At 38.8% G+C, this 24,396-nt stretch overlaps 1 protein-coding gene across 1 annotated transcript in view; it reads left to right on the forward strand.

Annotated features, from left to right (window-relative positions):
* VPS13B (vacuolar protein sorting 13 homolog B) overlaps positions 1-24,396 on the forward strand; it is an 891,476-nt gene that overhangs the window by 776,284 nt on the left and 90,796 nt on the right. Inside the window, exons 41-43 of the mRNA XM_030795363.1 lie at positions 12,733-12,914; positions 14,688-15,037; positions 20,314-20,475. Of these exons, the coding sequence (XP_030651223.1) occupies positions 12,733-12,914; positions 14,688-15,037; positions 20,314-20,475 (694 nt within the window). The remainder of the gene's footprint in view (positions 1-12,732; positions 12,915-14,687; positions 15,038-20,313; positions 20,476-24,396) is intronic.

Consider the following 24,396-nt stretch of genomic DNA (forward strand, 5'->3'; position numbering starts at 1 on the left):
AAACATATGTGTGCATGTATCTTTATAGCAGCATGATTTATAATCCTTTGGGTATATACCCAGTAATGGGATGGCTGGGTCAAATGGTATTTCTAGTTCTAGATCCCTGAGGAATCACCACACTGACTTCCACAATGGTTGAACTAGTTTACAGTCCCACCAAAAATGTAAAAGTGTTCCTATTTCTCCACATCCTCTCCAGCACCTGTTGTTTCCTGACTTTTTGATGATTGCCATTCTAACTGGTGTGAGATAGTATCTCATTGTGGTTTTGATTTGCATTTCTCTGATGGCCAGTGATGATGAGCATTTTTTCATGTGTTTTTTGGCTGCATAAATGTCTTCTTTTGAGAAGTGTCTGTTCATATCCTTCGCCCACTTTTTGATGGGGTTGTTTGTTTTTTTCTTGTAAATTTGTTTGAGTTCATTGTAGATTCTGGATATTAGCCCTTCATCAGACGAGTAGGTTGCAAAAATGTTCTCCCATTCTGTAGGTTGCCTGTTCACTCTGATGGTAGTTTCTTTTTCTGTGCAGAAGCTCTTTAGTTTGATTAGATCCCATTTGTCAATTTTGGCTTTTGTTGTCATTGCTTTTGGTGTTTTAGACATGAAGTCCTTGCCCACGCCTATGTCCTGAATGGTATTGCCTAGGTTTTCTTCTAGGGTTTATATGGTTTTAGGTCTAATATTTAAGTCTTTAATCGATCTTGAATTAATTTTTATATAAGGTGTAAGGAAGGGATCCAGTTTCAGCTTTCTACATATGGCTAGCCACTTTTCCCAGCACCATTTATTAAATAGGGAATCCTTTCCCCATTGCTTGTTTTTGTCAGGTTTGTCAAAGATCAGATGGTGGTAGATATGCGGCATTATTTCTGAGGGCTCTGTTCTGTTCCATTGGTCTATATCTCTATTTTGGTACCAGTACCATGCTGTTTTGGTTACTGTAGCCTTGTAGTATAGTTTGAAGTCAGGTAGCATGATGCCTCCAGCTTTGTTCTTTTGGGTTAGGATTGACTTGGCAATGTGGGCTCTTTTTTGGTTCCATATGAACTTTAAAGTAGTTTTTTTCCAATGCTGTGAAGAAAGTCATTGGTAGCTTGATGGGGATGGCTTTGAATCTATAAATTACCTTGGGCAGTATGGCCATTTTCACAATATTGATTCTTCCTACCCAAGAGCATGGAATGTTCTTCCATTTGTTTGTATCCTCTTTTATTTAATTGAGCAGTGGTTTGTAGTTCTCCTTGAAGAGGTCCTTCACATCCCTTGTAAGTTGGATTCCTAGATATTTTATTCTCTTTGAAGCAATTGTGAATGGGAATTCACTCATGATTTGGCTCTCTGATTGTCTGTTATTGATGTGTAAGAATGCTTGTGATTTTTGTACGTTGATTTTGTATCCTGAGACTTTACTGAAGTTGCCTATCAGCTTAAGGAGATTTTGGGCTGAGACAATGGGGTTTTCTAGATATACAATCATGTCATCTGCAAACAGGAACAATTTGACTTCCTCTTTTCCTAATTGAATACCCTTTATTTCTTTCTCCCGCCTGATTGCCCTGGCCAGAAATTCCAATACTATGTTGAATAGGAGTGGTGAGAGAGGGCATCCTTGTCTTGTGCCAGTTTTCAAAGGGAATGCTTCCAGTTTTTGCCCATTCAGTATGATATTGGCTGTGGGTTTGTCATAGATAGCTCTTATTATTTTGAGAAACATCCCATCAATACCTAATTTATTGAGAGTTTTTAGCATGAAGGGCTGTTTAATTTTGTCAAAGGCCTTTTCTGCATCTATTGAGATAATCATGTGGTTTTTGTCTTTGGTTCTGTTTATATGCTGGATTACATTTATTGATTTGCGTATGTTGAACCAGCCTTGCATCCCAGGGATAAAGCCCACTTGATCATGTTGGATAAGCTTTTTGATGTGCTGCTGGATTCGGTTTGCCAGTATTTTATTGAGGATTTTTGCATCGATGTTCATCAAGGATATTGGTCTAAAATTCTCTTTTTTGGTTGTGTCTCTGCCAGGCTTTGGTATCAGGATGATGCTAGCCTCATAAAATGAGATAGGGAGGATTCCCTCTTTTTCTATTGATTAGAATAGTTTCAGAAGGAATGGTACCAGCTCCTCTTTGTACCTCTGGTAGAATTTGGCTGTGAATCCATCTGGTCCTGGACATTTTTTGGTTGGTAAGCTATTGATTATTGCCTCAATTTCAGAGCCTGTTATTGGTCTATTCAGAGATTCAACTTCTTCTTGGTTTAGTCTTGGGAGGATATATGTGTCGAGGAATTTATCCATTTCTTCTAGATTTTCTAGTTTATTTGCGTAGAGTTGTTTATAGTATTCTCTGATGGTAGTTTGTATTTCTGTGGGATCGGTGGTGATATCCCCTTTTTCATTTTATATTGCATCGATTTGATTCTTCTCTCTTTTCTTCTTTATTAGTCTTGCTAGCAGTCTATCAATTTTGTTGATCTTTTCAAAAAACCAGCTCCTGGATTCATTAATTTTTTGAAGGGTTTTTTGTGTCTCTATTTCCTTCAGTTCTGCTCTGATCTTAGTTATTTCTTGCCTTCTGCTAGCTTTTGAATGTGTTTGCTGTTGCTTCTCTAGTTCTTTTAATTGTGATGTTAGGGTGTCGATTTTAGATCTTTCCTGCTTTCTCTTGTGGGCATTTAGTGCTATAAATTTCCCTCTACACACTGCTGGGAATGTGTCCCAGAGATTCTCGTATGTTGTGTCTTTGTTCTCATTGGTTTCAAAGAACATCTTTATTTCTGCCTTCATTTCGTTATGTACCCAGTAGTCATTCAGGAGCAGGTTGTTCAGTTTCCATGTAGTTGTGTGGTTTTCAGTGAGTTTCTTAATCCTGAGTTCTAGTTTGATTGCACTGTGGTCTGAGAGACAGTTTGTTATAATTTCTGTTCTTTTATATTTGCTGAGGAGTGCTTTACTTCCAACTATGTGGTCAATTTTGGAGTAGGTGTGGTGTTGTGCTGAAAAGAATGTGTATTCTGTTGATTTGGGGTGGAGAGTTCTGTAGATGTCTATTAGGTCCGCTTGGTCCAGAGCTGAGTTCAATTCCTGGATATCCTTGTTAAGTTTCTGTCTCATTGATCTGTCTAATGTTGACAGTGGGGTGTTAAAGTCTCCCATTATTATTGTGTGGGAGTCTATGTCTCTTTGTAGGTCACTAAGGACTTGCTTTATGAATCTGAGGGCTCCTATATTGGGTGCATATATATTTAGAATAGTTAGCTGTTCTTATTGAATTGATCCCTTTATCATTATGTAATGGCCTTCTTTGTCTCTTTTGATCTTTGTTGGTTTAAAGTCTGTTTTATCAGAGACTAGGATTGCAACCCCTGCCTTTTTTTGTTTTTCATTTGCTTGGTAGATCTTCCTCCATCCCTTTATTTTGAGCCCATGTGTGTCTCTGCACATGAGATGGGTTTCCTTAATACAGCACACTGATGAGTCTTGACTCTTTATCCAATTTGCCAGTCTGTGTCTTTTAATTGGAGCATTTAGCCCATTACATTTAAGGTTAATATTGTTATGTGTGAATTTGATCCTGTCATTATGATGTTAGCTGGTTATTTTGCTCATTAGTTGATGCAGTTTCTTCCTAGCCTTGATGATCTTTACAATTTGGCATGTTTTTGCAGCGGCTGGTACCGGTTGTTCCTATGTTTAGTGCTTCCTTCAGGAGCTCTTGTAGGGCAGGCCTGGTGGTGACAAAATCTCTCAGCATTTGTTTGTCTGTAAAGTATTTTATTTCTCCTTCACTTATGAAGCTTAGTTTGGCTGGATAGGAAATTCTGGGTTGAAAATGCTTTTCTTTAAGAATGTTGAATATTGGTCCCCACTCTCTTCTGGCTTGTAGAGTTTCTGCCAAGAGATCAGCTGTTAGTCTGATGGGCTTCCCTTTGTGGGTAACCTGACCTTTCTCTCTGGCTGCCCTTACCATTTTTTCCTTCATTTCAACTTTGGTGAATCTGAGAATTATGTGTCTTGGAGTTGCTCTTCTCGAGGAGTATCTTTGTGGCGTTCTCTGTATTTCCTGAATTTGAATGTTGGCCTGCCTTGCTAGATTGGGGAAGTTCTCCTGGATAATATCCTGCAGAGTGTTTTCCAACTTGGTTCCATTCTCCCCGTCACTTTCAGGTACACCAGTCAGATGTAGATTTGGTCTTTTCACATAGACCCATATTTCTTGGAGGCTTTGTTCATTTCTTTTTATTCTTTTTCTCTAAACTTCTCTTCTCGCTTCATTTCATTCATTTCATCTTCCATCACTGATACCCTTTCTTCCAATTGATTGCATCAGCTACTGAGGCTTCTGCATTCGTCTTGTAGCTCTCGTGCCTTGGTTTTCAGCTCCATCAGGTCCTTTAAGGACTTCTCTGCATTCGTTATTCTAGTTATCCATTCGTCTAATTTTTTTTCAAAGCTTTTAACTTCTTTGCCATTGGTTCGAATTTCCTCCTGTAGCTCGGAGTAGTTTGATCATCTGAAGCCTTCTTCTCTCAACTCGTCAAAGTCATTCTCCATCCAGCTTTGTTCCTTTGCTGGTGAGGAGCTGCATTCCTTTGAAGGAGGAGAGGCGCTCTGATTTTTAGAGTTTCCAGTTTTTCTGCTCTGTTTTTTTCCCATCTTTGTGTTTTTATCTACCTTTGGTCTTTGATGATGGTGACGTACAGATGGGGTTTTGGTGTGGATGTCATTTCTGTTTGTTAGTTTTCCTTCTAACAGACCGGACCCTCAGTTGCAGGTCTGTTGGAGTTTGCTAGAGGTCCACTCTAGACCCTGTTTGCCTGGGTGTCAGCAGCGATGGCTGCAGAACAGCGGATGTTGGTGAACCACAAATGCTGCTGCCTGATCGTTCTTCTGGAAGTTGTGTCTCAGAGGAGTTCCCGGCTGGCTGTGTGAGGTGTCAGTCCGCCCCTACTGGGGGGTGCCTCCCAGTTAGGCTACTCGGGGGTCAGGGACCCACTTGAGGAGGCAGTCTGCCCGTTCTCAGATCTCAAGCTGTGTGCTGGGAGAACCACTACTCTCTTCAAAGCTGTCAGACAGGGACATTTAAGTCTGCAGAGGTTACTGCTGTCTTTTTGTTTGTCTGTGCTCTGCCCCCAGAGGTGGAGCCTACAGAGGCAGGCTAGCCTCCTTGAGCTGTGGTGGGCTCCACCCAGTTTGAGCTTCCAGGCCGCTTTGTTTACCTAATCAAACAACTAACTGGACAATGGCGGGCGCCCCTCCCCCATCCTCGCTGCTGCCTTGCAGTTTGATCTCGGACTGCTGTGCTAACAATGAGTGAGACTCCGTGGGTGTAGGACCCTCCAAGCCAGGTGCGGGATATCATCTCCTGGTGTGCCGTTTTTTAAACCCATTGGAAAAGTGCAGTATTAGGGTGGGAGTGACCCGATTTTCCAGGTGCTGTCTGTCACCCCTTTCTTTGACTAGGAAAGGGAATTCCCTGACCCCTTGCGCTTCCTGGGCGAGGCGATGCCTCGCCCTGCTTCAGCTCGCGCACAGTTCGCTGCACCCACTGTCCTGCACCTACTGTCTGACACTCCCCAGTGAGATGAACCCAGTACCTTAGTTGGAAATGCGGCAATCACCCGTCTTCTGCGTCACTCACGCTGGGAGCTGTAGACCAGAGCTGTTGCTATTCAGCCATCTTGATGATCATCTGAGAGACTGATTTCTAAACTGAGACTTTAAGAAGTGAATAGGCACTAACCAGTTCAATGGATGACAGGGAGCCCCCAGTGCAAATGACTGAAGACAAAATAGAGTCAATAATTGGGTGGGTTCAGTGGCTAACATCTATAATCCCTGCACTTTGGGAGGCTGAGGTGGGAAGATGGCTTGAGCTCAGGAGTTCAAGACCAGAGTGGGCAATAGTGAGACTTTTGTCTCCACAAAAAAATTTAAAAATTAGCCAAGTGAAACGGTGCATGCCTGTAGTCCCAGCTGATCAGGAGGCTAAGGTGGGAGGATTGCTTGAGCCCAGGAGGCAGAAGTTGCAGTGAGCCAAGATCACACCACTGCACTCCAGCCTGGGTGACAGAGCAAGACCCTGTCTCAAAAAATAAAAAATGAGTCATTAGTTAGGTTCCTATATCTTTAACTAATGGTTTGCTTGATCATATTATGGTTTTTGGGAGGGAGCATTTGAAGTAAATGTTGACCTTTATAGTACTGACCTTTGAAAGCCTTCCCCTTCTATTTGCTGTGCACTGGACTAGAGGCAAGGGATGCAGCCTCTGGAGCCCTGGTCATGCTATCCATTTCAGCTGCTTATCTTACTCCCATCATGTGTATATTTGTCCACACCCATTGCCTGTTTCCAAAGCCTATGTAAACCTCTTATCAGTCAGGTTCTGACAGGAAACAGATGGCAACTCAGACTGGGTGACTGGGGAGAGTTTAATGAACTGCAAAAGTGGGGGCTAGGAACCCTGGGAAACTGTCCCAATCCTAGGCCAAAAGAAGCCAAGTGATAGAGCCATTATCAAAACTGTAACTCAGTGAGGATGTTTGTAGCTACGTTTGGTAGAGGAACACAGCTAATGTACAGAGATCTGGCTGCAGAGGAACCGGGAAAATACATACCCTTACCTCACTCCTCTTCTGCCTTCTAAGTCTCCTTGTGGGTACCTCCCACTGACTGAATCCAAGGACAAGCCAGAGGACAAAGTAGCTTGTTGGTGCAGTCCAGAAAGCTCCCTTCTGGAGGCAAAGAAGAAGGTGGGGAATGGTAGAAGGTGGGTCAAGAGAGCAAACAGAAGACATCCAGCAAGCGCACACTCTTATTTGCAATTGACAGCTTCTTACCAGGTGACTAGCCCTGGGAGGAACAAAATGGAAAAGGAGTCATGAGCCCTACTCTCTTGGGCCACCCTGGCAGGTTCCCTGGGTTTGAAATCAATCAGATGTCTTCTGATGGATCAGAACAACTTTTTACTTTATTTATTCCCTCTTACCTTCACCCCTAAAGAGCTAATTCCAGAAATACTTATTTTGGCTGTGGAAAGTAACACAAATTACAGACATTTATTATATAACACAATAGTAATTGTGCAGATCTCAATATGTATGTCCGGTTAATTCTGTATAAGTTGTTTGATGGTAACGTTAAACTCTTGATCTGTGCCAAGACTTTGGTACTTTCCTGTCCATATTTCATGGTCATCTTCTCACAATATTAAAGCATGTGAGAGCAGATTGCTTGTAAGGACTTTTTATCTCTACCCCCAAAATGCTGACTCATGACAGAAGGCATCTTGGAAAGAGAAATGGCTTAAGGGTGTATGGCTCTTTCTTCATGTGATAAAAATTAAACCTCTGGCGAGTTGTATAAAGTGCTTTTTAATATATATATATTTTTCTTCCTACTCCCTCAAGATCTCATAAAAGAAATCACTGTCCACTCATATTTGGGAATCTTTGAGACAGTGATCCACAGCCTGTGTGTGTATGAGTGTGTGAATGTGAAGAACTCCTTTTCATTTCCCAAAACCTTTATTCTTGTGTATATAGACAGTGGAGGAATCAGAGAAAGCGTGATGATGGATAAGTCCCTGAATCATTTCTTTTCTCTCTGCTGGTTGAACTCTCTCCCCCCAAAAAGTGACTGTGGCCTTCCAGATATTGTTTCTCTCCATTTGGCTACTTGGGTCTGCCCTTTTAGATGTATCTAGATTTTTGGGTAATTCGTTTAGTGTTACAAGCCATTTATACATAAATCTTGACATTTGGAACTGCTTTTGTCACCTGTGTTTCTAGTTACACACTGGTATAATCCAGGATTTATCCAGAAAATTCTTTCCTTTATCCCTCCCTAAGGCTAAAGCTGAGTTTTTGTCTTCTCTTCCTTGAGTGGAAGGAATACTTACATTTTTTCCTCAGGTTTGCTTTTGAGGCCCTTTGCTATTTTCTTTAGGTGGTGATTGAACTCTGTATACGAAGTCCTCCAGGGAGTTGGCCTTTGCCATGTAGTCCTTCTTGCATACACAGTCTCCGAAGTACTCAGGTGCTGCTCAGGTCTTAGAGTTCTTGGATGATGGTACTTATGAGCTCTCTATGCCGTGTTGCCTACTCTATGAACCTTGGGAGATTCCTCTTCCTTTTTTTATTTTTTTTAAGTTAGATTTAAAGGAGTGTTTTACCTGAAGGCTTATTTAAGGTTATTTTTCAAACTACAAACTGGAGTACATTCATGGGTTATGAAATAGCTGGTTACAACTGGAGTTTTTTAAATAACATAAAATAAAATAGAAAATAGTTTGAAAAAGACAAATATTATATGATTCTACTTACATGAGATCCCAAGAGTAGTCAAATTCATAAAGAGTATAGTGGTGGCTGTCAGGGGCTGTGGGGAGGGAAGGGTGGGAAGTGAGGGTTTAATGGACATGGAGTTTCAGCTTGGGAAAATCAAAAAGTTCTAGAGATGGATGGTGGTGATGGTTGCACAACAATGTGAATGTACTTAATGTCACTGAACTGTACACTTTAAAATGGTTAAAATGATAAATTTTATGTTATATATGTTAATATATTATCAATGGAAAATAGTGTGTGTCATATTTTCAGAAAACCTTTTCCCCTGTTTTGTATGTGTATACTGGATTACAATAAAAATGTGCTTGTTATTTGGAGTTAGGGTTAAGACATTTGAAAAACAACCATTGTAAGGAGTGGAAGAAACGCAGTGCAACAGGCACACACGTCCTCCTGCGTCCTCTCTCACCCGTTCAGCACTCTCTCGGGATGGACAGAGCAGTGTTCGTGCATTGGGTAGGGGAGAATTTATGTGAACCAACGTTGAGAGACAGTGCCCCGTTGAGATGAATGCCAATATGCTGTTGTGAGATCCCTCTTAGGAAGCTAAAAATAATCAATTAACATTAACCTATGTAGCCAGTATGATACCTTGTCTTGCCCACAAGAAAAAGAGGAATGGATTTTTTTCATTATTATTTTTTTTTAATCAAGTGGTGGACATCATGCTAAGTAGTTTATATGCAGTAGCTCATGTAATACTTGAAAAAGGTAGGTCTAATTACTGTACTCATTTTATAAATGAAAAATATTGAGATTTAGCCAGGTGAAATAACTTGCATAATACTACAATATAAATGATAGCAGCACATACATTTTATTCTAGGTTCTCCTACCTTGGTCATTCTCTGCTTAATCTCACAATCGTGGTGGAAGGCAAGGAGGAGCAAGTCACGTCTTAATCTCTATGCTATATTATCCTATATTATAAAATCTTTATTACCATAAAGGGATCCATAGAGAAGTGACATTCAGAGCTGGATCTTTAGGGATTGTGCCTAGGTCCCCACAGTGCACTTAAGATAGGATCAGTCTACATCTAGATGTACTGGACACTCCTTGTTTAAAGAATTGATCCCCTCTATAGGTCACTCAGGACAGTTGGTACGTAACTCTTTGGCTAAAATGAAGGTATAAATAAAACACCTGCCATCCTTCTCACTGTCTAGGATATTTCCACTATCCTAAAAACAACACTTAAATAACCCTCTGATCTTAAAGCTACTTGAATAAATTACTGAATCGTGAATTGTGTTTATTACTATTTGAGAAGTCTTGCTTCCAGGAACTATTTTCCAGTTAAAAGTGAAGAGCACCAGATAATTCTATGAACACTGTCATTGGCCATGAATTTGACCTGTTTTGAAAGTCTTTTGGGAAAAGGGGAAGTATTGAAATATAAATATTATAAGTTGTGAGATTGTTTACTTTTCTTTTTCTGCTTATTATACATGTGATGTTTGACCTTTTGAGATGTGAATCAGATTAAAGTCTACTGTCATACTTAATTAGGGAAATTATATAAATGTAGCTACTGCAAGTCTCTAGCAGGGTCATCACTCATATTTATGACTATTTAGTCCTATTGTACTTAGATCATTTTAATCCTTAGGTATAAGGTAAACACATACATGCTACTTTTATAGTATATAATGGTGATTTAAGTTAAGAATATCAAAAACTATAAATGTGCTAATGTAAAATAGAGTTAAGGTATATACAAATTACATATACTATATTTTGTGTTTAAGAAGTGTGTGACTTTGTTGACTCCGATTTTTAAATAAAAGTTTTAATTTTTGCATATAAATTAACCTAGTAACCATTTTAGTCAGGATTTCAAGATTGAAGGAGTATTGCTGACTAGAGTAGCGCTACTAGCACTAATGCTTACTGGAGTATGATTTTATGATTCAGGAGCTACTGTATATACCTAAAAATATGTCTAACCATTGCTTTGTGCATTTAATTTAGGAAAAGTGAAGAATCAATCAATTTGCTATAAGTAAAGATTGTATTAGATACTCATGATGTTTTAGCAACCTTGTGCAATATGTTATGATATTTGCCACTCTCAGGAGATAGAAAAATAAATCTTGGAAAATATCAGAATGTCAAAAACTATAATTGGCCAGAGAAATGCCTCAGATAAACCCCTCAAACTGTGTACCCATTTTAAAAAACTGGTCCCATAGAACTCTTGCCTGGATTTTTAATAATATTTTGACTAACACTGTGCCCTATTTCTAAAAACTTACATGAGTAGTATAACAGAAAGAGTTCAAATGTGTAAAACACATGTACAACTAATATATTTTCCTCTTTCTGAATAAATACAAGTTTTAATTTTATCTTGCCAATGAGATCTTTTGTTAACTCTACAAATTCCTAGAAAGTTACTTGGATTACTGTGCCTATTATACATGTTTTAAGAATATACTTAGCTGCATTTTTGTGCATAGTCAATAACCTCGTGCTCCAGAGTCTGTTTTCTTTGTCTGCAATGGAGATTTACTAGCATTGCAGTAAATGCTTACACCACATAACTGGAAACTCTTTGAGGTTAAACAACTCAGTAAACATGCTGGAATGCTCCTAGCTTTCATTTTCACCAGCCTGTTTCACAATCTCTTTCAAAACCCAATGGAAGATTCACACCTCCGAAAATCCCACATGATTCACCCATGCCATGAAGTTCCTCTTGTGTTTCCACTCTGGCAGCACTTCCCACTTTCCTATTCCTGGGGGGTGGTTCTGTTTGGTAATTTTTGTAAATGTCTACATATTGAGTATCACCAGTTAGACTGTGAGTTCTTTGAAAATCAAAGATTTGTTTCTTTAGTGCTTCCTGTCATAGTTCTCCCTAGGATACTGTAAATCACATTGCTTGTCCTTAGGCTCCTCATGGATTTGGGAGCCAGGCTGTGATAGCTACAGAGCATATTTCAGGATGAAAAGAAGAGAGTGGAAGACAGTGAGCTGTGGGGAAAGGGCAACATTGATTCGGTGATCCACAATTAACAGGACACAACTTGTTCTCCTCCAACAATCCCAGATTCCCAGGTCTCATGCTCCTGTTAGCATCAATGCAATCTAGGCAGCATGTTTCCCGTGCACAGCAGCAGCCACCACGTGCAGACATCTTCCCTTCTATGGATGCCGTCACTATTCATTTTAATCAGATTTAACTCATTTTAATCAGATTTAACTCGTATAGGCTGGGAGTGGTGGCTCAAGCCTGTAACCCCAGCACTTTGAGAGGACAAGGCGAGTGGATCACTTGGGGTCAGGAGTTCAAGACCAGCCTGATCAACATGTTGAAACCCCATCTCTACTAAAAATACAAAAATTAGCTGGGCATGGTGGCCGGTGCCTGCAATCCCAGCTACTCGGGAGGCTGAGGCAGGAGAATCACTTGAACCTGGGAGGCAGAGATTGCATTGAGCCAAGGTTGTGCCACGCTGCTCCAGCCTGGCCTGGACAACAAAACGAGACTCCGTCTCAAAAAAAAATAAAGACTTAACTTGTATAAAATAGTGTTAAGAGGATGGGCAAGTGAAGAGAGGACCCCTGCATTGTAATTGTCCGTGGGACCCTCATTCTTCTGGATATGGTCATAACTTTTATGGCACCCATTACAGTAGTGAGTGAGTGCTTAATAAAGAATATCGACTGACTCCTATGGAAATATGGGTATGGACAATCTGGAGAAGTAAAACAAAAGTGACATATTTATGGTGACACTGAAGTATTGGGTTTTTGAGTGGCAGAGTCACACTCTCAACTGCATTGATCTTAAACTAATAACAGAACAAATGGCCCATAAGTTTTGTGAGATGTGGATGGAAGCACATTGAGTTGGAGATCAGTATGATCATAGATCAGTATGAGTTGGCATTTGAGGAATCCTTTGAAAGTTTTCTGTGAACAATTCATAGAGAATAATCAACATGATTCCAGGCTGGAATGCAGTGCACGACAGCCTTGACCTGCTGTGCTTAAGCAATTATCCCACCTCAACCACTGAGTAGCTGGGACTGCAGGTGCATGCCACCACATCCAGCTAATTTTCTGGATGAGGTGAGGTCTCACTATGTTACCCAGGCTGGTCTCGAACTCCTGAGCTGAAGTGATCCTGCTGCCTCGGCCTTCCAAAGTACTAGGATAACAAGCATGAGCCACTGCACCCGGCCAAACACGAACTTAATTTTAAAAAATAACTAATTTACATAGGAAAATACAGAAGATTTGATAAAATATTGACTATAGGATTTTCAGTACTAGTTTTAGAAACCCTTATAAAAAGACATTTCACTCATGTAATATTGGGCAATTTTGGTTATTGTACTTCTTTTATCACTTCTTTCCCATAGCTCTGCAAGTGAGTCTGGTTCTCAAAGCACTTGTGATCCACTTGTGACTCCAACAGCCCTGGCTGCCTGTACCAGAGTTGACTCCTGCTTTACGCCATGGTTTGTCCCATCCCTTTGCATTTCCTTCCAGTTTGCTCACCTGGAATTCCATCTTTGTCATCACCTTGACCAACTAGGCACAGGTACTCTTTTCTTTAGCATCAGAATAATATCCATTTAATACTTAACATTTTCTCTTGAGTGTTTTCAAAACAGAAGTCAACAATCTTAGATAATGTATTTTCAGGAAGTATAAAGCGAGCAGTGGCAAAGTTATCCTGGGGTTGACTTGGCAAAACAGGCATAACCTTTACTTCTGAACCAGCTTATGAACCTATTATATAAGTTGTCAATGGTATTGAGCTGACATGTTTTTGAATGCCACCTAAAGAGAATTTTTCAAGGAAGTTAGTTTTACTATAATTCCAATTATGGTCTTGTATTAGTTCATTTTTCACGCTGCTGATAAAGACATACCCAAGACTGGGAAGAAAAAGAGATTTAATGGACTTACAGTTCCACATGGCCGGGGAGACCTCACAATCATGGTGGAAGGCAAGGAGGAGCAGGTCACATCTTACATGGATGGCAGCAGGCAAAGAGAGCTTGTGCAGGGAAACTCCAGTTTTTTTATAACCATCAGATCTCGTGAGACTTATTCACTATCACGAGAACAGTACAGGAAAGAGCTGCCCCACTGATTCGATTATCTCCCACTGGGTCCTTCTCACAACACGTGGGAATTCAAGATAAGATTTGGGTGGGGACACAACCAAACCATATCAGATCTCTTTGAAAGAAATATGTCTGTTCTTGTTCAGTATCCTGAGTCATTACATTAGTAGCAAATAGATTCCAAAAATACTTGGTATTGCCTGATTTCAAAAGCATGAATACTTTCTACAAAAGATAGGCACAGTCTCAAATTAATTTAAAGGGGTATCATTTTTACAAGTTTGGAAGGAAGTTTAAATTTTCCCACACACCAAAAGTGGCCTTTTATAAGTTTACTAATGTTATTTGAACAATTATTTCTCAATCTTTATGTTTTGTACCAAACCTTTTCTAGGTGATACATTTTGACTCATGTATTATTAGGTTTTTGACCTACATGTAATGAAGGGAAGAGGAGAAAATCAGATTAAAACCAAACACAGCTGGCTGGGCACAGTGACTCACACCTGTAATCCCAACACTTTGGGAGGCTGAGGCAGGTGGATCACGATGTCAGGAGATTGAGACCATCCTGGCTAACATGGTGAAACCCCATCTCTACTAAAAATACAAAAAAATTAGCCGGGCGTGGTGGCACGTGCCTGTAATCCCAGCTACCTGTAATCTCCAGGCTGAAGCAGGAGAATCGCTTGAACCCGGGAGGCAGAGGTTGCAGTGAGCCAAGATTACACCACTGCACTCCAGCCTGGGTGACAGAAAAGACTCCATCTCAAAAAGAAAAAAAACAAAAAAACAACAAAAAAAAACATAGCTGCTGTTAAGGATCTTGCCTTTTCAGCAAAAATGGAGTTTAACCTGCTTTCCCTAACTCTCTTTGAGTCATGTTTTTGTTTTGGTTTTTGAGATTTGATTGGTAGCTACAGAGCAGTTCTATAAAATTCTCTTTAGATAGATACCTGCTTTTCAGTTTATTTATTGGCTTCTGTGATCAATTTTTTGTGAAAATTACTTTTGGACAATATATATTTAAGAGGCCTAATTGAACAAAACAGTTGTGTTTTCAAATATCAAATGGGAATCCAAAGATTATAATATCTTCAAGAAATAATTTGAATTTATTAAACACCAAAAACTAATTTCAATAATCAAAAAGTGAATAGTTTGAATGTCATTTCACTCTTTATTTTCACAAAGTATTGGCTCATCTTAATTGCTGTTTTCCTTGTTTGTTTTCTCAACAGCTGCACCACAGTACCTACAGCCATTTGTTTCCGACAGAAATATGCCATCTGAACTAGAATACATGATTGTTTCCTTCAGAGAACCACACATGTATCTTCGACAGTGGAATAATGGTTCTGTCTGTCAGGAGATCCAGTTCTTAGCTCAAGCAGACTGTAAACTTCTAGAGTGCAGAAATGTCACTATGCAAAGTGTGGTGAAACCCTTCAGCATCTTTGGGCAGATGGCACTTTCCAGCAATGTAGTGGAAAAGCTGCTTGACTGTACCGTGATAGTTGATTCTGTATTTGTAAACGTTGGACAGCATGTAGTCCATTCTCTAAACACTGCAATACAAGCTTGGCAACAGGTATGCACATTCCATAACAGTTTACAGTTTGGCCACATATGATCTTTTATTAGGTTCTGTATGCTATCACTTCTGATAATAAGTTAAACACAAACAAAAGTGTTAGAGAATGAAGAATTTGATGGGCACCATTATACTTGAGGCCTTCTCTGTTTTGGCAAAGTGATGCCTGTTATTTTTTAAAAACTGGAGAATATGGGTTCTCTACACATGCATTGGAGATCATGCCCACATTTTTGTGACTAATGTACCACATCTGTGTGGAAATTAACATATTCCCAGAAATTTTTTCCAAGTATTGTGGCTTTAGTTTGCCAAAGCTTCAACTTAGCTATGTATCAAATTGTCTAAGGATCCATTGCAGAAATAAAGAACCTGTGTGACCCTTTCTGATGATAAGCATTCAATCTTTTCAGACAAACAAACAAACAAAGCAGCGAGATGAAATATGTGAGTACAATACAGTCTTAGTTTTTTCCTCTACTCTCATTCTGACTTTTTGATTCACTAAAAAGTACTGGATAATGGATTTTTTAATCAATTAGAGAGCCTTGATTATTTTAATAATTTTTTAACTTTTATTTCTTACCAGAAATAAACCAAACCAAAAAAAGGGATGAAGTGTAAGTCTATGTTAAGTGGCATATTTAAAATGGGAAACCTGTCCATGTCTGATAGCACAAAAGTAACTTCACAGAATATTTGGATGATAATATGTTCAATGATTTAAGAACAAATCACTTCTGCTTCCCTTACTGATTTTAGTGTTATATTGTATTTCCATCAAGTTTGTGTTGCTATTTAAGCTGAGACATTCCCCCACATTCTGTATATATTACACACGTTTGTGTGAAGCTGGCTCCCCAAGAGAAACAGTGCTTCATCCCCCACTGACCTCCTTTTGGGATGGAGCAGTTAAGGGGAAGAGGAGCTTTTGTTCTCTAACTTAAGAATTTGTATGAGAATACATATTTTTCTTTATATGCATGAAGACCTATACAAGACCAAGGAATTAATTACCTAACATGGCACTACAATAGCAAAGGGAAAGAAGATAACACATCTGTTTTATATTTTAAAAATCTTTTTTAAGGGCATTCCATGGTTTTCTTGTTGCAAAGGACATGCGTAAAATAAGAGCTAGTGTGATCTAAATCTTTGCAGCTGGTTCAAATAGCCATGTGAAAAAAAACCTCTCTGGCTCCAATTTCTGTTTTTTTTTCATATTTTGAACAATGCATTTAATAAAAAACAAACCTAGAAAATATAAAAGAATCATTGATAGAACATTTAAACCCAGGATATTTTTGTCTTGGTATCAGAACCATTATAAGGGGACTCATGTGTAGCAACTACTGCAAAATGGCCTTCAGAAATACCAGTTTCCTCCCAGGGTAAAAATACTCTCTTAGACACAGCTATACATAGAAATAAAATATGGTGCATAAATATTTAAATGTTTTAAACCACATCAGAGTGTGAATGACTGACTGGCTAACATAATGCCTTGAAGGAATATTCTGAGTTTTTTTAATGGAATTGTATATTTGATTAAGTAGAGCCATATGTCACGTAGCATATTGCTGACAGGTACATTCTATGAATAGTTGGTTCTGATTTATACAGGGATTTGGCAATGTTAACATGAGCCACAAGAGGATATACTTCTGTAATTGTTGCTGTAATTTTCTTGTTTCCTCTCATGTCAAGGGTACTTGCCACCAAGTTTTAATGTGGTAGGCACCTAACCCTGTGTATTCTAAAGTAAATATGAAAGTGCACTACTTTGAAATTATAGGACATTGACCTTGAAATGGGCTTACAAAGGGTTATTGAGTTCATTGTTTCTAAGATGTTCTGAATGTGGTTTATCCCCTTTAGAAGCGGAAGTTTAGTTTCCCAAACTTGGATTTTATTGTGTGTATACTGCTCACATACAGTATAATTGCTGCCAGTGAAAAATATGAATTTAATAAGCAAGCAAAGTGATTTTAGTTCTCCACATACCTTTTATTGGATTCGTATTGGAGACAAGTCATTTTTCCCCAGTGTGGATGGACCAGACAGTTGAAGCATGAAACAATTTGGCCTTCCACCTTTAGGTCATGAGTTCAAGATTAACAGAAGCCTTCATCAGTGTCTGATTTCTCTGGCTATAGATTTTCTTTTCTCTTTTATAAATGATGACTGTTTTGTGAAAACAGATTAAGGATCCAAAATGCCATTTGCAGTTTGTTTTATATTTCTATGTCACTTTCCCAGATTTGGACAACATAGCATTAAAAGGGTTTTTTTCTTAAATTAAGCTTACACTTATGTGTCTTCTCTTATACCAGAATGGTATATCTGTTTAATTGCAAATGCTTGTATGACACTCCATGAAACTTAAATGTGGATAAGCCATTTTTTAATTACGATTCCAAGTGAGCATTCTGAGGCTCAACATCTATGATGTGACGTCAAATACATATGAGCTTTTTAATATTACAACAGAATTTAAAACATTCCAAGAAATGCTTAAACTTATTACAGTTATAATGAACTCCACAGATGAAGGAGCAGTAGACAAATAGTTCCCTGAGGACTTTGAATATTCTTTAGAAAAATGTAAACAACCCCCTTGTGTTCTTTAATTTACATTTTTTCCTAAAACCCTCATCATTTATTAAAGGTCAGTTTTTAGAGATGAAGAAAGTAATATGATTTTTTTTTTCTGCTCAAGCCCCATCTGGTAACTTAACCTCTGTGTTACCAGCAGATTGATCCCAATTCGTTATGAAAACTGAATTTTAATCTTAGGATGTGTAACTAAGTGGGAGATTGGAATCATATCTCTTTCTTCATGTCTGTACTCGCACTGAAAGGAAAGAAAAATGTTTACAAGTAGAGCAGTTCATGTTGATTATATAGTGCTCAATGGAAAAATCTCATCAAAACTAATTACATACTATGATTCCAGTTTGATTAAAGGTTTGTAGATAAATATATAAAAAAGGATTGGATAGGACAGACTAGAATAGTAACAGGCAGGACATTCAGAAGGGAAAGATTACTTGAAGAAAATTCACCAAAATGTTAGTAGTAGTTATTGCTGAGTTTAAAATTAAAGATTTTTAAAAATCCATACTTTCTGTATTTCCTAATTTTTCCCTCCCCTTCTTCTCCCCTGTATTTTCTAGCTTTGTACAGTGAATATGTAATTATAATTTTACAAATTAAATCTACTGAAGTTTTTGTTTGTTTATTTCCTAAGTATCGGCTAGGCATTATGCTGGATACTGGAGATAAAACTGTAAAAAATAAAAACTGTAAAGATGTGGTTGCTGCCCTTCTGCAGCATGAAGTCTAATTATGGAGACAATATTGAACCCATAATGGTACAAATTAACAAGTGCTCTGAAGGTGAAATATAGAATCTTATGTAAGCATAAAATAAGAGAACCTAACTTGACCTTGGGAGGATCTCAGAAGGCTGCTCTTAAAACCAACCTTAAAACAGGAATCTGAAAGTTGAGTAGAAACAAGTTGGTCAAGCAAGAAACTGAGAGAAAGATGTCCAAGCAGAGGGAAGGCTCTGAGGCAGGAAGTAGTTTGATGTGTTGGATGAGTTGGAAGGAGGTCAGCATAGTGCTGGAGGAGCTGGAAAAGGCTGGTGGAGCTGGAGTGTCCTGAGCAAATGCCCTTAGCAAATGGAGAGTAGCTCAAGATGCAGTTGGAGGCATGGGCAGGGGCTGGGTAAGACGATTCATCTAAAACTCAACAGCAGGCAAGTTTTGAAATCATTGCTACCAATTAAAATCCATAGTAGAGAGTATTACGGTAGATGGCAGATGCTTGCTGTTATGAGTACTTTGGTCTCACTTAGCCAGAAACTCTTTTGGTGATTAGTGTGACTATGAAGCAAGGTTCGGTTCAATGGGAATAGATGGATGATGTGAGAGGGCTTAGAAGCCCTCAAGGGCCTCCGGAAGAATGAGGTATGTCAGGGCCACTTCACCACCTGCAGCATGGAGCCTGCCCACCTACTTCAAGGGCATTCTGGATGACTAGGAGTAGATTCCGTTTCCCAAGATGAGTCTGTACCCTAATGGGTACAAGTCTGGTCATGGCCCAGGCCGGATTCCAGGCACATTCATCTGTAGTCTCCTTGGCTTCATGCCTCCTCCGTACTTGAATCACAATGCTTCTGAGTTGTATCTCTGTTTACTCCCCCACTTCTCAGTAAAGTGGCAAATGATGGAGTGTGGCATTTTGACATTATTTAGATCCATAGCCAGGAAATAGAGGCCAACTGGAGAAGCATCAGTTACATGTTATCCTCCCATTATCCACAAATCAATTAGCTACTTATGATTTTTTTTATATTCTCAAGGTAATCATTTATTTAGCATTCTTTTAGTTTACCAAAAGTATGTTTATTGTTTTTAAGCCATAGCCTAACCAGAGTGATAAAAGAGTAAGCACGGAAATACTTTATTACTTTGCCAGTGTTTTAATGTAACAGCAACCAATGGAGGCACCATTAAATGAGAAAGGAGTTATCAACAAAGGAACGTATTATTAATTTGCTGCGCTTTAGCTGACTAATGAAGGATTTTAGCTGATTGATGACTTAACTGAAACAGACACTGAAAACTGTTTCAACTAACATTATTTCTCATGAAAACTGCAACTTGGCTTACACTGACTCTGGAGTTGATCTGTTTTGTATGTTCAGCTTCTTAACAATAGAGGGAAAGTTATGGTTTTATTTACATCTCTCACTGAGCAGATTTACACACACACACATATCCACCCTCCCTCCTAAGGGATCTGGGGATGTTTTACCTAAATGATTCTTACTTTCTGTAGGGTACAAACTGTGGCTTTGGTAATTGGTCTTGATTGTTGAGTTTAGAAGCCGGGAACATGGTAATTCTAGCCTCCAGTACTCTGCTCAAAAACGTGCACTACCCAGTACAGCACTGTTTGTAGCATGTTAATTCACTTTAAGAAATGTTAAAAGTTTGAGGGATCTCATTGTTCTTTTACTCTTCAGTGTGTATGATTTATTTTGAGGGAGTATAAATCAAAACACATTCTTGGAACATTTAAAATCTCTTAAAGGTATTTTTTATGTGTGTGCTTATCCTGGCAGTATAGAATACTTTGTATACCAGAGCTAATGACAACAGATCTTTTAGGGTTTCTGTGTTGTAACAATCGCCACTGGGCAGACAGCTGCCAAACATCTTACAATCTGATCCATGTTGGCTTTCGTATCCTTTTTCTTTCAGAACAAATGCCCTGAGGTAGAGGAGTTGGTCTTCAGCCATTTTGTGATCTGTAACGACACACAGGAGACACTGCGGTTTGGCCAGGTGGATACTGATGAAAATATTCTGCTGGCGAGTCTCCACAGTCACCAGTACAGCTGGCGCTCTCACAAATCCCCACAGGTATTTGAGAAACACCCTTACAAACAGCCATTGTTAAAGTTGGGGATTCATTTCTTCTGCACTTGTGTGCCTCTCCAGTTATTTCCCTTTTTAAGTCTCCGAAGGAACCACACAGTGTAGCTACATCTGACGGAAACCCAAGAGTGTTTAGAGATGGGAGCACACGCTTCTCTTGGAATGGAGCATTTTCCTGTTTAGCACTGGTGCTTGGGGGGCAGCAGGGTATGGTGATGAAGAGGCTGACTCGAGAGCTAGGTTTGGATCCTAGCTGTGTGTAACCTTGCTCTACTTTCTATTCTTCAGTTTTCTCATATGTAAAATGGAGATAAAAGTAGTACCTATTTCATAGGGTGATAAGGACTAAGTGAATTCTTATGTATAAGGCATTAATACATAAGCATTGTGTTGGGTATTATTATTCATTTGTTTGTTCAGATTTTTTTCTGTGTGTGTCCTTGGTAGCAGGCACATGCTAGGCACTGGGAATTCAAAGACAGGTAAGTCACAGGCCTTGCCCTCCGAGGACAGTTCACAATCTGTGATACAATGACAGTGAAAAACTATGTCCAAGGGAGCACTGAGAGAAGACACACCAAAGGATGTCTGTTTTCCAAGTAGTGTAATTTCATTTTCCTGTCCCTTTAGATGGGAATAATTAGAGATATGTGCCCTGTAGCAATAATATGAAGATGAATTAAATACAAAGATGTAGTCTTAAGTGAGCAAAAGAAATCCTAGGAAGTACTCTCGAGAATAATGTATTTATTAAACTCTGGGTAATAAGGAAACTACTGCCTGCTTGTGATTAAAAGAAAGTCATTAGATTAGAGAACAAATTTTCCCATCTGGTCTCTAGACCAGCATCAGAATACATTATACCCTTGGGCTCCATCTGAGGGTAGCTAGATGCTGATTTCTTGTCTTTTCATCAGATTGCCACACTATTGGTATACAATTTGGAAAAGTAAATATAATGCAGTATTTGTTATTTAAATATATTTAGTTCACATTAATCTGACAGGACACTGAAATACATGACATTTTTTCATAAAAATTTTCTCATGTGATATGGTATTGCACTCATATTTTTAGGGTAAATCACATACCCTTGTTTTCTAATTTTCCTCTTTAGAAATGTCCATGTTAGAAGTATTTGTTTTCCTCGTTTAACATAAAGGATGTTTTATTTGTTTCAAATTCATCTATTTTTAATTTTTTTCCTATGGACTACAAAAGTGAAAGCATACAGGTATACTGACAAAACCAAACAAAAAACACCTATAATTCCAACCACCTAGAGAGAACTCATGTTAACACTTCCTGTACTAGGTCTTCTAAGTTTCCATTGTCATTGCATTCCCAGCAATGAATTATGAGGGACAGGAAAGAAGCCTCTGAGAAGCTGCAGTAACATGTAATTGTACACTGTACCTGTAGCCACTTTACCAGTGCACACACAGCAAGCTCCAGGCTTTAGCCCGTAGAAAGCAAAGCAGAGGAAGCTTAACTCTCCACAGTCATTTGAAGATGCATAGCTTGCATATCCCTCAGAGACCCTCAGGATTCCCTGGAAACTGGAGCCAGGATGGGAAGGGTGATCATAAGAGAACAACTGGCTCAGGAGTGTGGGGAGCAGTAGTCTTCATGTTATAGACATATAGTTTCTGGGTGGAGAGGAGGTCAGCAGGAAAGAATGAATAGACAACCACTGTCACCAGCACACCTTTCATTTTCATACTCATTTGCACTATTTCAAGGCCTTTTTGTATTTATTACAAGTTTTATATTCACAGCATTCCTGTGCAGTATTACTTGTTATGCATATTTTATAGATAAGAAGACAAATAGAAATGTTAAGTTAGGTAGTGGCAGAATTAGGACTGAATTCTTTATCTTTTAATTCTCAATACAGTGTCACTTCAACGTTGTCTCACTTCCCTAGGTTTTGGCAGCATGATTTGTCTGTTAGAATAGCCAAGCTGTGAAGTTTGAAAAGAAAGGCTGAGAAATCACTGGAATAGTAGGCCACATCTAAAGCTAAACTAATAGGGGATTCTTAGTCCAAGTATGAACCCTCGCAAAGTCTTAACTGTGTTACCAAAAATAATAGGAGCTTCTTAATGACAAACTCTAAACATAAAACAGGTATCTAATAAACTTTGTTTCTTCTTTTAAATTTGTAACTGCATCTTGTGGATGCAGCTTTTAAAATAAGCTGCAGTCATTATAATCTTCCTAAGACTAAAACCTAGATAACCTAGATAATAATATTTATAAAAAACAATGTCTTCTTACTATATTTCTGTATGCTAATGTAAGTGGATTTTAGGACCCTCTGAAGCCAGAAGCCTTAATGGGCCCAGAGGGTCTTCATGGAATTTGTTACATTCATTACATTCACAGTTGAAAATTCTGCTGCGTTCTAATGAGAGGCTACATGAGGATCAGAAAAACTAGCCACTCAGTTTCAAACTGCACCTGGAGCTTGTCATAGATGCACAACTGAGCAAAATATTCCTTTTTCCAGACTCCAAGTCATATCCTGCATTGCCCAGCAAGCTTTGTTTTAGGAACATTTGTGTCTGCATGTTTATGCTACCTTGGGTGTTAGTCAATTCATAGTCTCAGGGAGGATTTCTAAAGTTCATGGAACTTAACTTCACTAAACAATGTAGCTAACATTGCAGAGATCAAGAAAGTGGCAGTGACACCTGGAAAGGTTTCAAAGAGGTCAAGATATCTTAAAACCACACAAGAGGTTGCTAACAACATTAAGTCCCAATAGGATGAAAGGAAACATGGACACAACCAATTCTAGAAATCCAAAGCTGACAAACCTTTTAGAATTGAAAGTCATAAAATGCTCCTTATAGTTTCTAACACATGCTCTGGGGCAGAATCACTTAACATTCTGGATATCTCACAACAATTTCTTGCCTAAACAAACAAAGGAAGAAGAAAACCATTTCCTTGGGAATAATTGAATATATTCAGCTGCACAGAATCATAGATGCCATCACAAAGGGCTCTTAAATATTCCAATTCAGTAGACTTTAGATCAGGTTGGATGAGAACAATAACCAGCAAGGGACTGATCTTCAAAGAAGTATGTCACATTATGCTACGTTGAATCTAGGGACTAGAAGTGTGAGTTTATAGAATGTTTCCTCAAAATATAGGCAGTATGTGCAGTTCATAGTCAAGGGAAGCTTTGCTTAATTTAGACAAACCAGCTATAGTGACAGCTCCACCAACTAGTAGGATTTATACAGAGACTGTTTAACTTCCTTTTCTAGTTAATAGAGAGCACTGTTGGTTAAACAGCCTGGAATAGTGTTGCCTTTATCTTGTATGTAAGGATTTACACTTGCTTTTAGCCTCACACATGTATAATTTATGGGTTATGCATTTTTTTCAGAATTGCAGAATTCTAGTTACCAATGACTTAATTGTGGTAATCAAACCATCAAGCAAGTGGAAATAGGCTCTAGACAGAGCTATGGAAAATAATAAAACATTTATCCAAAATGAATATAACGGAAGTTTCATAAGCTCATGAAAAAATAGCAAATATTTAAAACTGCAGGTCAGGCATAGTGGTTCATGCCTATAATCCTAACACTTTGGGAGGCTGAGGCAGGAGGATTGCTTGAGGCCAGAACTTCTCAAGACCAGCCTGGGCAACATCACAAGACCCAATCTCTACAAAAAATTTAAAAATTATTGGGGTGTGGTGGCACATAGCTGTAGTCCTAGCTACTTGGGAGGCTGAGGCAGGAGTATTACTTGAGCCCAGGAGTTCAAGACCAGCCTGGGCAATATAATGAGACCCCATCTTAAAAAAAAAAAAAAGCAAAATGTAACAAGGTAAAATTAATTTTGATGAGCAGCAGAGCATCTTGGAAATATTCATTAAACAGA

This window comes from Nomascus leucogenys, chromosome 16, assembly GCF_006542625.1.
Source record: "Nomascus leucogenys isolate Asia chromosome 16, Asia_NLE_v1, whole genome shotgun sequence".
Taxonomy (NCBI): Eukaryota; Metazoa; Chordata; class Mammalia; order Primates; family Hylobatidae; genus Nomascus; species Nomascus leucogenys.